The following is a 12,385-nucleotide window of genomic DNA, read 5'->3' on the forward strand; positions in this document are numbered from 1 at the left end:
CTCTGCCTTCCCCCATCCCTGTACTTCTGCCCCAGTGAAACCTTCCAGCTCTAGAAAGTTCCATCTCACACTGAGCCAAAGCCCACCTCCCTGAACCAGGCCCCGTTCCTTCTTGAGCATCCTCTGGGGAAGCCCAGAAGAAGCCTCCACCTCTGCAAGGTGCTCCGCGAGACCCCTAACCGTGTCTCTGGGTTGCCCTCTCTCTCCTGCTCCCAAGTCAGACCCTTGTCTACCTTGTCGCTGTCCTCCAGATTTCCTCTAACTGGTCAAGGCCACCATTAAACATGGCCTCTGAGCGAGACGTCCAGGCCCAGGTGCCCCAGCCAGCTCTGGGCAAAGGAGGGGGGTGCTGGTGTCCTGAGACCCTCCTCTCCCTGCTGACCTGGGGGTTCCCCAACACCCTGGGCTCCCTCCTAGGAGCTGCCCTGAAGCCCGATCTCTCCTCCTCCCTGGGTGCTGAACTGGTTTGTTCTGTTTTAATGAAGGAAAGCACTCTGTCTCTAAAACTTCACCTGGTTGGTTTTAGTCCAACATTCCAGGCTGAACACATCATCTCAAACCCGGCCTCTGGCATTTGTCACATTCTACTCGGCCCACCCCCTGCGGGGCCATGTGAAATGTTCACCAGGCAGCCTCCTGAGGTTTCCTCCAAAACACGCCAGTCCTGGGCGGGGGACAAATCCACACACGCATGCATGCATGTTGCCCTTTTCCCTTTAAACAGGACAGGAGCTAGGGTGCGGTCTCCTGGGAGACCGTGGCAGCAGCCTCCTTCCAGGTGTCCTTGACCCCTAGTTCAGCTTTCCTCAGGATGGGGTCCAGGGCGCACAGGGCAGAACCGCCCGGAGTGCCTGTTGGAAGTGTGGTCCGGGAATGCCTTTCCTGGAGCTGCAGGAGGCAGGGATGGTGCCTGCCTCTCGTACCCCCGGCTCCCTCTTGCCTGGCACAGGTAACTCGTGGAATTCTCTAGAACGAGTCCTGCCAACTGCCATCCTTCTGCTCTGAGTTTTCCTTCAATGGCAGGTAATCGATTTCTTACTGGAACGGACCCTCCAAAGTTATTTTTTACTGCTCCATAGTTTTCCTCCGTCCTTTGTCACGTTTGTAAAAAAACCTGAGCCAGACCTGCCTGGTGTGGCTCAGTGGGTTGAGCGCTGGCCTGCAGAATGAAAGGTGGCCAATTCAATTCCCAGTCAGGGCGCATGCCTGGGTTGCAGCCCAGGTCCTCAGTTGGGGGCAACCGACTGACGTTTCTCTCCTTCTCCTTCTCCTCTCTCTAAAATCAATAACTAAAATCTTAAAACTAAAAAACAAACCAAGCTCACACGAGAGGGCTCCCCGTGTGACAGCACTTTCTCCCGCTGTCCGTCTCACGGCCCGCCTCTCCTGCCCGTGCCGAGTCCCAGGGGGAGGCTGTCTAGTGCTGGGGTGACGCCGAAGGAGCTGCTCTCTGCGGGGACCCCCACGGGCCTTCAGACTCCGGATCTGGGGTAGGGCTCTTGCCTTCACGTCTATGACTTGAGCCCCGGCCGCCTGTCTCACCCAGCCTGGCGTCCTGCCCAGGGGATGCGCTCAGCGCCTCATCATCCCCGCGACGCTGCAGGCAGGACGCGCTGGTGAACACGCCCTACCAGAGGGAGCCGCAGTGGCAGGGCGGGCCTCCTGGGGTGCGGAGCCGGGCGCCCTCGCTCCTGGGCTCACGGAGTCCCCTCTGCTTTCTGGCCTCCTGCAGTCGCTCATGCTATGGGGTCTCGTGTGGAATGGATGCTAAGTCCTAAGGGACTCTACCCGTCGAGGGTGACCACCCCCAGCAGGTCTCCAGGCAGAGACCTGAGACTTTTGGAAGAAACCACTGTAGACACAAAAATGAGAAAAATGCCCCAAGTCACAACAGGGCCAGAGTGAGTGTGGACTTCTCGCCCAGAGGTAGAGGTCCACGCTTCCTCACCCGGAGCGAAGAAGCCCCTGCCAATGGCAGTAAGTGAGCGCTATCGGTCCAGCCGGAAGGTGGAACAGATCTGGGTGGGGGTGAGACTCCCTCTGACCTCACAGGCTCCAGGGGACAGCTGGGAGGGGAGAGGGACCCAGACAGCAGAGCTGCTCGGCCGTGCCACCCAACACACGGAGCAGGGAGCTACCTGTGGGGCTGCCGGGCTGGACAGGCTCGCACCTGGGCAGGGGTGGGCAACCAGCGAGGTCCTCATCATCCATCTAGGCACCTAATTCCTGTTGCCTGGCAAGAAAAGGGACAGCGCCCACCCTAGGGAGAGGCTCTCCGATCGAGGTACCCTGAGCTCGGTCAGGAGAACGTGGCCAGAAAGCGACACACCAGCTGCTTGGGGGTTGTGAGGAGAGCTGGTGGTGGAGGGGGTGGAAGGGGCGTCACGGTCATGGGCTAACTGTCAGCAAGACGTAGGGGGTCAGGCCCACTTCCCACCCACGGGGCCTGACTCGCCTCATGCACGTGGAGAACCGAGAGCCACACACGTCAGGCCCAGCACGGAGGGACACTCACCAGCACACGAGTCCGGCCATCACGGCCGACCAGGTGACACAGCAAGACCTGCGCAGCTTGGTCTGCGCTGCGCTGTCCCGTCTGCAGCAGCACACGCAGACCAGGTAGGCCGTGAGGAAGACGAGGTTCAGGCCCAGGCAGACGGCAGCCACCAGCCCCAGGAACAGCAGCGACTGCAGAGGCAGAGGCCCGGGGTCAGCACTGCTCCCCTGGGTGGGGGTGGGGGTATTGGGAAGGGTCCGGTCCTCAGGCCCAGAGCCCCCAGGGGGCGATGGGTGTGGGAGCCAGGACGAGTGGGGTGTCTGCCGTCCTTCCTCCTGCTCTGAGCACAGCGCCAGGCACTGGGGCGGGGTCTAGAGAGGAGCCGAGAACGATGAACAGGCGGGCCGTGGTCAGCTGGGCAGGAGGTGAGGGACGAGGAACAGCTGATGGATGGCCCTGGGGTCCACGGCTGGCACACCTGGATGGACACACGGACTAGGCCCTGCCTGATGGGCGTCCTCTGGCAGTGAGGGCTGCGGGTGACAAGTGTGACTGAGGGAGGCAGACAGGGAGAGGGACATCCCTGTGGACCGGGGCACTGAGGCCTCCTGGAGAGCTCAGAAGCCCAGTGGGACCTGGGACAGGGCCAGGGAGGGGTGGCCTGGCATGTCTGCTTCCCCCCCGAGCCTTGTCCCAGGTGTTGGGGTTCATCCAGAGAAAGGAGAAGCCAGCACTGAGCTGGGGGGGGCAGCACTGAGCTGGGGGGCGGGGAGATGTCAGCACACACACTTACGGAGTCCCTCTCACCACATCTGAACAGGACAGTGACCCCCATGTGCCAGAGGCAGCAGCAGCACCCCAAATTCTGTATGGGGGGAGGTGCATCCCAGGCCCACTGAGGACCGTAAGGGCCTGTAGAAAGCTGCTGTCTGTCAGGGGCCCTGTGCCCCATGCTGTGCCCTCCAATCCCTTGTCCAGCCAGATGGGCACCAGACGGCACCTGGACTGGTGGCCTCCGGCCAGGGTTGGACCTGGCTGTCAGTCAGGCTCCTGCGGTAAGAACCTCGCTCAGCTTCCTGCAGGCCCCCCAGCGGGTTCTGGTCCAGGGCCCCCGGTGCTCCGGTCCGGGCTGTCAGGGGTGGGGAGCATGTTTCAGGGAACCGCCATGCTGGTGGGGGTGGTCAGCTGAGTGGGGGACATGCCGGGGCCTGTCTGCGCTCAGGGCAGGCAAGCCTGGTGCAGGAGATGGCCAGAAGACGCGCACCACGGAGACGCGCACCATGGCGACATGTCTGGGAACTGGAGGCTAGGGCGGCAGCCCCAGTGCCCCCGGTTCAGTGGTGAGGCCACCTGCTGGGTCCACCCGCCCTTCCCGGGCCTGCTGGGCAGCTCGGCCCCAGGGAGGGCTTGGGTTGACTTCGGGTCCCCGACTCCACCTACTCTGCTGGTCACCTGGGCCAACGGGCTTCTGAGCCTCAGGGACAAAGGGCCATCCTGGTGGGGACATCCCAGAAGAAGACAGAAGAGATGGCTCACTTGGGAGCGGGAGGTAGATGTGACTTGAAGTGCGGCTTTCACCTTCACTGGGATAAATGTCATAGGTGTGACCAGGGACTCACCTCCGGGACTTGCCACGTGGATGCCAGGTCCCCCTCTAGGTCAATGGGGGACTAGGCCTAGTCGACCTGCCTGTGTCACCTGCTGGACGTCCTCACAGTGAGGCAGGGGAAGGGTCCCTGGCCCAGCCCACCAGGCCTGCCCATGGAGGCCCCTGCCCTACGGGACAACGCGAAGGAGCTGCCCACTTCCTGCCTCCAGCCCATGGCATTCTGGGAAGCCCCTGCCGCCTCAGTCAGACCAAGGTCAAGGGGCCAAGCACAGGGACGGTTTAGAACCTCACTACTCGAAGTGAAGCTCACCGGCCCGGCAGGGCTGCCGCCTTCTGGAATGCTGGGTCTTGGTGACGTGGGCTCTCTCAGGTTCCACCTCGGACCCAGAGAATCGGGGCGGTGTCTGGAGGCACCCCAGGCGACTTGTCCCTCGTTCAAGTCTGGGAAGCACTGACTGGTGTCACCAGAGTTTCTCACCCTTTCCCAAGAGGCTCAGCCTCTCCTTCAGACTGGCTGAGCAGGGACTGCCACCCTGCGGGCCTAACTGAGGAGTGGGCGGAAGTGCCGGGTGCCACAGCCACAGCGTGGAACATGACGCAGCCACGAAGAGTGGACGGCGGCTGCCCACAACCATGTGGATGACCCCTGGATGCCATGTCGGAGGAGACAAAACAGCAGGGATGGTACCCTTCAATTTGTGTAAACCCCAGCGTCCGAGGAATGCATCCGTGGTGATAGAGTCCGGTGCGCATCGACTCGGGGGGAGCCCGTGGGAATGGGGCCCCTCTTGGGGCCCAGAAATAGACTCTGGTTGGCATGTGTCCCACCCCCCCACACCCCTGTTCACTTTCCTGTAAGTTATTCCTGATGGGGAAAAAATGTGACGTGAACCCAGACAAGCCTTTTGTATAGATTAGAGACAGGTTAACATCCAGACTTCTGCCCTTGCCCCCCAGTCTGCTCCAAACAGGAAAGTCCACTGTCTCTACCATGTGTCCCCACCCCGCAAGGCAGGGCCCCCGAGACGTGCAACCTATGGGCTGGTCCCCGCACTGGCTCCCTCATTGCCTGTTCTCACCGTCCATCAAGCCTCCTGACCTCCCGGGAACCCGGTCGGGTGGGCGGCTGAGAGCGCCTCTCCGGGCTGGGCAGCTGGCCTCACTGAGGCTGCAGACAATGCAGCCCAGCCCCCGGGAACGCAGACTCGGAGGGTGTTGTGAACAGTTTACCTCTTCGGCTCTCCCAGGTACTGGGGGGGTTAGGGTGGGCCAGGGCAGAGGGGGCTGGGAGAGGGGCAGGTGGGAAGGGAAGGTGGGGAGGGGCAGGGGAGGGTTAACTTCGGAACCATCTCCCACGGCCACAGTGGGTGTCCCCTGACATCCTCTAATAGGCAATTATGTGCCTGCTTCTAATTAACGCTGCAAGTCCCCATGTGCAAGGCGTAAGGGGCGGATGGGAGAGGGAGGAGCCCCGTCCGAGGGAGCCAGGAGCTCTGCTCGCACACTGTCTGCTCTGCCGGAGCCTGGAGAGGACGACTGACCACACCACCCAGCACCTCGCACAGCGCCCACAGCCCCGCGTCAGGGTTCAGTCTCCTGCATCTCTCCTCATCAGAGTGACTGAGGTTAGCTCTGGTTTGTCACTTTGCAGCGAGAAACCCAGAGCGGGAACCCAGGACCCAAGCTGGGGCATCAGTGGCCAGTGTGCATTCTGGGAATGGCTAAAACTGGACCCCAAGGGGCTTCTGCACTCAGTCAGTGGGGGAGGGGCAACCACCTGAGCCCCTCTACCCCAAGACCCCCGGAGATAGAGTGAGCCAGCCTAGGGGTGAGGCCAGGGGGAGGGGAGCTGGAGGCCCCGGAATGGGAAGGGTTAAGCACCAGCCTGTCCCCCCAGGGCTGGGAGTGGGGGAGGGTGCAGCGTGACTGTCTGATGACCATGACTCAATGTTCGGGCGGGATGAATGGGGCTTCCTCATCCCAGGCTCCTCTCAGATCCTTCTGGGGGGGTCCCTGTCTGGCCTTTCCTCCTGAGACCTGCCCCCAAGGTGGGGGATCCTGTAGTTCTGGGTCCGGGCCCCACTCTGTCCCCTCCCATGGCTTGGGGACACACGCACACACTTGGCACTCTCTGGGGGAGTCTATTAACAGAACCATCCAAAGTCAAGACATGAAAATACACGCCTAAACAGGAACAGCCAACAACACGCCTGCTTCATCATGCATGCTGTCCCGAAAGACTGGTCCACTGACCAGGAGGGAGGCCGGAAGCACACACGTGGCTCCTGCACCGTGACAGAGTAACAGTGCACATGTGCACAGCCTTCTGGAGCCACTAACACACTGACACATCTCAAGCACATGAGCTCACTAGTGTCTGGTCTCCCCGTGGGTCAGGGGGCAGGGGTGGTGGCAGCAGCAACTGAAGGAGGAGAGTGAAGTGGCTTGTTCTAGGAGACACGGCTGGCGGCAGTGCCAGGGGCCCTTTCTGCTGTCCCCACCTCTGCCCAGCAGATACGCCCGGCCAGCAGTGCTTGTGGCAACTGACGGGGTTCCAGGCCCTGGTCACATGTGTTATACCCACTAATTTATCGGGTTCACTGTCAACTCTATCTCTGCTCCTTCTCACCAGGCCAGGAGTCCCGGCCGCTTCCCCTCTGGACAACAGCCAGGTTGGGCAGCCTGACGCTGGGGGCCTGGCGGGGCCAGGGCCCCCTCCTCCACCCTGCTCTGCTCACCTGGCTCTGCTGACTCCAGTGCGACCTCCCAGGACCTGAGCAAGGACGTGGGGTCAAGTCCACTGGGGCGGAGGGGTGGAAAAAGGACACACTATCAGGGGCCTTCCACTCCTCCCCAAGACCCCAGAAAGTGAGTGGGAGCCCCTGCTTCCTCAGGGAAGTCTGGGAACTGGGGTGGCTCAGGACAGTCCATTTACCAGGTGGCCTGCTCCTCATCTTCTTCCCGCCATCTGCTCTGGGCCTGGCCCTGCCTGTGTCCATCGCCACCTGGTCCCTGGTGCGCACACGCACGCACGCAAACCACACCACCAGCTGGCACTGCTCAGGTGTGCAAGCGGTTTTCCAGTCTTCTCTGATCAGTATCTGCAGACTTCTTCCCTCTGTACCCGCTGTGGTGTACATACTTGAACACGTTGCTGAACCTCAACGCCAGTCCACATAACAATTCATATCACTGGTCCTACTATGTGCTGTGGGACCCTCTAGGTACTAAGCATGTCACTTGGGACACTCGTTTAATGTTTGCAGGTGAGGGGTGACAGGCTCAGAGAGGTACAGACACCTGTTCTGGTCACGCAGTAGGTGCCAAAACTGGGATTCCAACCCAGACAGCCGGATGGCGGAGCCCCAGCGGCCCCAGGCCCTGGCTCCCTTGGTCAGCATGCCGCCCACACCTGGCAGAGGGTTTGTTTCCAGTCAAATCCACTGAGCACCGAGATGACCGAGAGCAGCAGGCGCCCAGTCCGTGCTGTTAACCGGCTTGCTGCCTGACTCTGGATGTCACCGCCACTCGGGAGAAAAGGGATGTCCAGGACAGACAACAGGGGAATTTACCAAAATAGGAGCCGCTTTAAATAACACCCAGAGCCAGACTGCCCATTCTGGCCCGGCCCAGCCCAGCCAACTCAGCTTCCACTCCGTGTCCTCAGGAAGCCTGAGTGGGACAAGGAGTGTGGGGTGGGGCTGGGTGTTCGGCTGCTCAGGAGCAGTGGCCCACAGGGAGGTGATGCCCTCCGGCCATCTGGTGCCCAGCAGTGTGCCGGGTCCCGGGAGGACAGGGCCGGGGCTGTGAATGGATCCTTCTGGCTCGGATGCTGCACCTGTCCATGGGACTAAGGGGGATGGAGCAGGCTCAGGCCATGCCGGCCACAGCTGCTGGAAGCTGCTGGCCAGACAGGTGCTGTCTCTGGGGGCCTCGGGGGTGAGCCAGCCGACCCAGTGAGGAGTGTAGCTTTCCTCCAGGGGAGAGGGGAAGACTACGACTGGAGACTCTGGGTGCAAGACTGGGGGCCCTGGGGCACAGGGTTTGGGACGGACACACGCACACACACATCAACACAGCTGTCTCTGAAATCTCATCGCCTCTCTTCCTGCAAGTGTAGGAAGGGGGAGGGGCGATTCCCCAGAGCCGTCCCTGTCCCCAGAGGCTAGAGGCCTTCTCAACCACACTGACTTCCACGGGCGGGGCTCCGGGAGAGGGCGGGGCAAATACGGCAGAGGGCGGGGCAAACACGGATTAGGAGGGAGTCTGGCCAGGCAAACCCTCAGATCTGCCCGCTGGAGGCTGGGAGGGCAATGAATCTTGCTCCTTCTGGAAGGGACCGCACCCGGGGGGCCTGAGGGCGACAGGGGTTATTATTAGAGTCCCTGACCCCCTCCGGGATCAGGATCCCTGTCCCCAGGCCTGCAGGAGGAAGACCTGGCAGGAAGAGGCTAACAGCTGACCGCAGGCCCGGCCTCCGGCTGGCACGAACAAACGGCCCCACACAGGGAAACGGTGCCTGAGAACCTGACACTGCAGGCCGGGCCGCCCCAGGGTCAAAGTCCCAAAAGGGCCCCAAAGCTCTGAACAAGTAGGCCCCGCCCCGTCCCTGGCTGCCCAGCCTAAAGCTTTGATTCTGCAGAGAACCTACTCAGTTGGGTTAGGCCAGGCCCGAGGAGGCTGGGAGATTCTGCAGCTCTGCTAGGGACCAGAAGTCTGGGGGGCACCCCACTCCCTCCACCCCACCCACGGGGCGAAAGTCCAAAGAGGAAAGGGCATCAACGCAAGGAGCAGTGGGGAGGGCAGTGTTTGGTGTATTTGTAGTTGGGGGGTGGGGGTGGGGGTGTGGAGAGGGCGGGAGGGTGCCGCCATCCTTCCCCCTAAACATCCACACGTGTCTGTGGGTTCTCAGGGGACCAGGGAGAAGTCACCCCTTCAGCCTTCCCCAGCCCCGCTGCCTTCCAGGAGTGGCCCAGGAAGAGGTATTGGCAGCGGCTCTCGCTCTGCAGGCCCGGGCTGGGGAGGTGGGGTGCTGCGGGGTCCAACTTGGGAGACTCCCCCTATCTTCTGACCAAACTTCTCCCAGATATCCCAGCCCTGGAAAGAGAGCGCTCGTCTCGAAACCGCAGGAGAAGGGAAACGCCGGGAGCCCCCGGCCCGTGCAGGAAATACCCGGGTGCAGGCACAAAGGCCCTCCCTTTGGAGGCTCAGCCCCACCCCCCGCAGGCAGTCTCCGCGCCCTTTCCCACCTCCGGCTCAACTCTCGGGTCCACGAGGTTCCCAGACGGGAGGGCTCACGGCCGAGGGTCCTTCGGGAAAGGGGAAGCGGAGTGGAGAGAAGGGGTGGAGGGGGCGGTCTGAGAGACTAGCAGAGAGTGGTGGGCTGGGGCGGAGGAAGGGGTGGCTCGGGTCTGGGGTGGCGCACCTCACCTCCTGGTAATTCTCGTCGCGGGGATTGAAGGTGCTGTCCACCCGCTGCAGGCGCAGGCCGAGGCGCGGGACGCTGTGCAGCCACACCACCCACCAGGGTGCCATGTACTCCACGCGTGCGGCCGGCATGGCTCGGCCGGGAGAGCCTGCTCCGCGCCGCTGCTCCAGCCGCCAGCAGCCCAGGAAGCAAGCAGGCCCCAGGCCCCTCCCCGCTCCGCCCAGGTCCCGCCCCACTCCGCTCAGGCCCCGCCCCTCCTTAGCCCCGCCCCCTGAGCCGGCGGGCTGCAGGGCGTCCGGCCCAAGAATCTTTTTGCGGTCTGGGAATCTGTGCTGGCCCTACGAAGAAAAGGGAGGGAGAAGGGAAAAAAAAAATCTGTTTCTTCATAGCACTCTCTAAGCCTCTGGGCTTCTCATTAATTACTTATGATCTAATTAACGACAGAAAGTGTCGGTGAGTGCAGCCAGCACTCCTGGCGAGAGAGCAGCGAGGCTGGCAGCTCCCAGGGCTTTTGGAGGGCGGGAAACTGAAAGGGGGAGACAAGAAGGAGCAGCGTTCAGTAGCTGTCGCCCAGGGAGCACTGGGGACTGAGGAAAGCGGCGCGATTCTCCCTGGCAGGCGAGGCAGGGCGGGCCTCCTGGAGAAAGGGCCCCTTGAGCTGGCCTGCGCAGCAGGGGAGCGCGTGGAAGGTCAGCAACGCCCGTTCACGGCGCACCCACTGTGTGCCTCCGGATCCTCCCAGTTCGCGAAAGCAGAGGAAGCCCCTGCCCAGAGGGCGGGCCGCACTGCGGTGGGCGGATGGCGACAGCCCACGCACGAGGGTGGCGAAGCGAGGCCAGGGGCACTTTGGGGGAAGGCAGAAGCAAGAGCAGGGTCAGCGGACCAACGCCGTTGCGGACGGCCCCAGACCCGATAAAGCCTCGCAGGTGCGCTTCCGCTGAGCTCTCCGAGGGCCCGCAGAGGCCCGGGCAGGAGAGGCCGGGGTTCGCCAACTGGAAGGAGCACAGTGTGGCGGGAGAACATGGGGCAGGCAGGCAGGCAGCGGGGGAGGGGGAGGCTGGGTCGGGTCCAGGGCAGGGCGCAGGGCCCCTGCGGCTGGGAAGATGGGAGTGGGGGAGTTAGGGGGTCGTCAGGGGATGGGGCTTGCTCCCTGACAGCCAGTCTAAGGGGTGATAGAGACAGGGGCAGACGCTGGTGACACAGGAGACCCGGCAGAGACTCCCAGGTTCCTGGGTCCAGGAACCAGGTGGATGCCGGAGTCCGAAAACACCCACAAGCACAAACACAGGTGGACAGCCCTCAGCAGCCCCGAGTGGTGAGAGACCCCTGGGGCCAGGTAGAGTGTCTTGTCGGGCCTCTCCTCCTGGCTGTCAGGTCTGAGTTCCCAGAGCTTGATGGGGGGGGGGGTTGCTTCCCAAGCATGCCCAAGAGGCATGCATGTCCATGCATGTCCATGCATGCCCAAGGCTGGTGCCTGCAAGTGGCCAGAAGGCCAGAAAACAACTCTTCTCTCACAGGGGCTTACCAGAAATGTTGACAGAGCACCCTCTGCCCTCAGGGAGCAGGAATGAGTAAAACACTCAGGCCCGTGTCTGCAGGGACTCTATCACCTGACAGGTGGGGGCAGCCTCTGGTCCACACAGGGTCCCTGTGAGGGTGTAACAGATGGGGTGCGGCTGGGATGCTTCCCGGAGAATGAGATGAGGGGAGAGCAGGAAGATGACGGAGAGGTTGTGACTCAGGGGACTCTGAGCAGAGGGGCAGTACCTGTGAGATCTGGGACCCTGGTGGGTGGGGGGGCTGAGGGAGAACCAAGTGAGTGCAAACCCCAAAGTCAGGAGACAGGCAGCGACTGGAAGTGGCAGAGAACAGGTGTGCGGGGACAGGGTGTGCGAGGACTTCGGGGAGCCGCACCCACACTCTCCATCGCAGTGGTGGCCGCANTCACCTGACAGGTGGGGGCAGCCTCTGGTCCACACAGGGTCCCTGTGAGGGTGTAACAGATGGGGTGCGGCTGGGATGCTTCCCGGAGAATGAGATGAGGGGAGAGCAGGAAGATGACGGAGAGGTTGTGACTCAGGGTACTCTGAGCAGAGGGGCAGTACCTGTGAGATCTGGGACCCCGGTGGGTGGGGGGCTGAGGGAGAACCAAGTGAGTGCAAACCCCAAAGTCAGGAGACAGGCAGCGACTGGAAGTGGCAGAGAACAGGTGTGTGGGGACAGGGTGTGCGAGGACTTCAGGGAGCCGCACCCACACTCTCCATCGCAGTGGTGGCCGCACAGCTGTGGGTGCTTGTCAAAATTCACAGACCGGTTCACAGAGCAGGGGGAGTATCCCTGTGAATTATACCCCCAAAGAAGCCTTACTTTAGAATAAATACATTTATAAAAAGATAAAAGACATACCTTTATTTATTTTTTAAAAATATTTTATTTATTTATTTTTAGAGAAGGGGGAGGGAAGGAGAAAGAGTGGGAGAGAAACATCAGTGTGTGGTTGACTCTCACACTCCCCCCTACTGGGGACCTGGCCTGCAACCCAGGCGTGTGCCCTGACTGGGAATCAAACCGGTGACCCTTTGCTTCACAGGCTCGTGCTCAATCCACTGAGCTACACCAGCCAGGGCATACCTTTATTTTTTAAGAAAAAAAAAGAGGCTGGGAGGGAGGCACACGTCAGGTCTCACGGGGCCCCCTAGGCCCTCCCTGATAAGGGTTTTGGTCTTTGAAGCCACCGCTGCTGGTTGCAGAGGAAAAGGGACTTGGAGCAATTCCATGGGGCCCTCCAAGGGCAGTGACGACAGGCATGACTGAGCCACCGCAGCCCGCACTGTCCCAGGAACCTCCAGGA

The 12,385-nt window shown here is 61.8% G+C and overlaps 1 protein-coding gene across 1 annotated transcript in view; it reads right to left on the reverse strand.

Annotated features, from left to right (window-relative positions):
* The window catches only part of TTYH2 (tweety family member 2), a 30,391-nt gene extending 20,660 nt beyond the window's left edge, over window positions 1-9,731 (reverse strand). Inside the window, exons 1-2 of the mRNA XM_037066475.1 lie at window positions 9,537-9,731; window positions 2,516-2,688 (exon numbers count right to left, since the gene is read on the reverse strand). Coding sequence (XP_036922370.1) covers window positions 2,516-2,688; window positions 9,537-9,665 — 302 coding nt within the window. The 5' untranslated portion in view covers window positions 9,666-9,731. The remainder of the gene's footprint in view (window positions 1-2,515; window positions 2,689-9,536) is intronic.
* Between the last annotated feature and the right edge of the window lie 2,654 nt (window positions 9,732-12,385).

The sequence above is a fragment of the Sturnira hondurensis genome, unplaced genomic scaffold (assembly GCF_014824575.4).
Source record: "Sturnira hondurensis isolate 20B ecotype Veracruz unplaced genomic scaffold, ASM1482457v3 Scaffold0001221, whole genome shotgun sequence".
NCBI classification, from domain to species: domain Eukaryota; kingdom Metazoa; phylum Chordata; class Mammalia; order Chiroptera; family Phyllostomidae; genus Sturnira; species Sturnira hondurensis.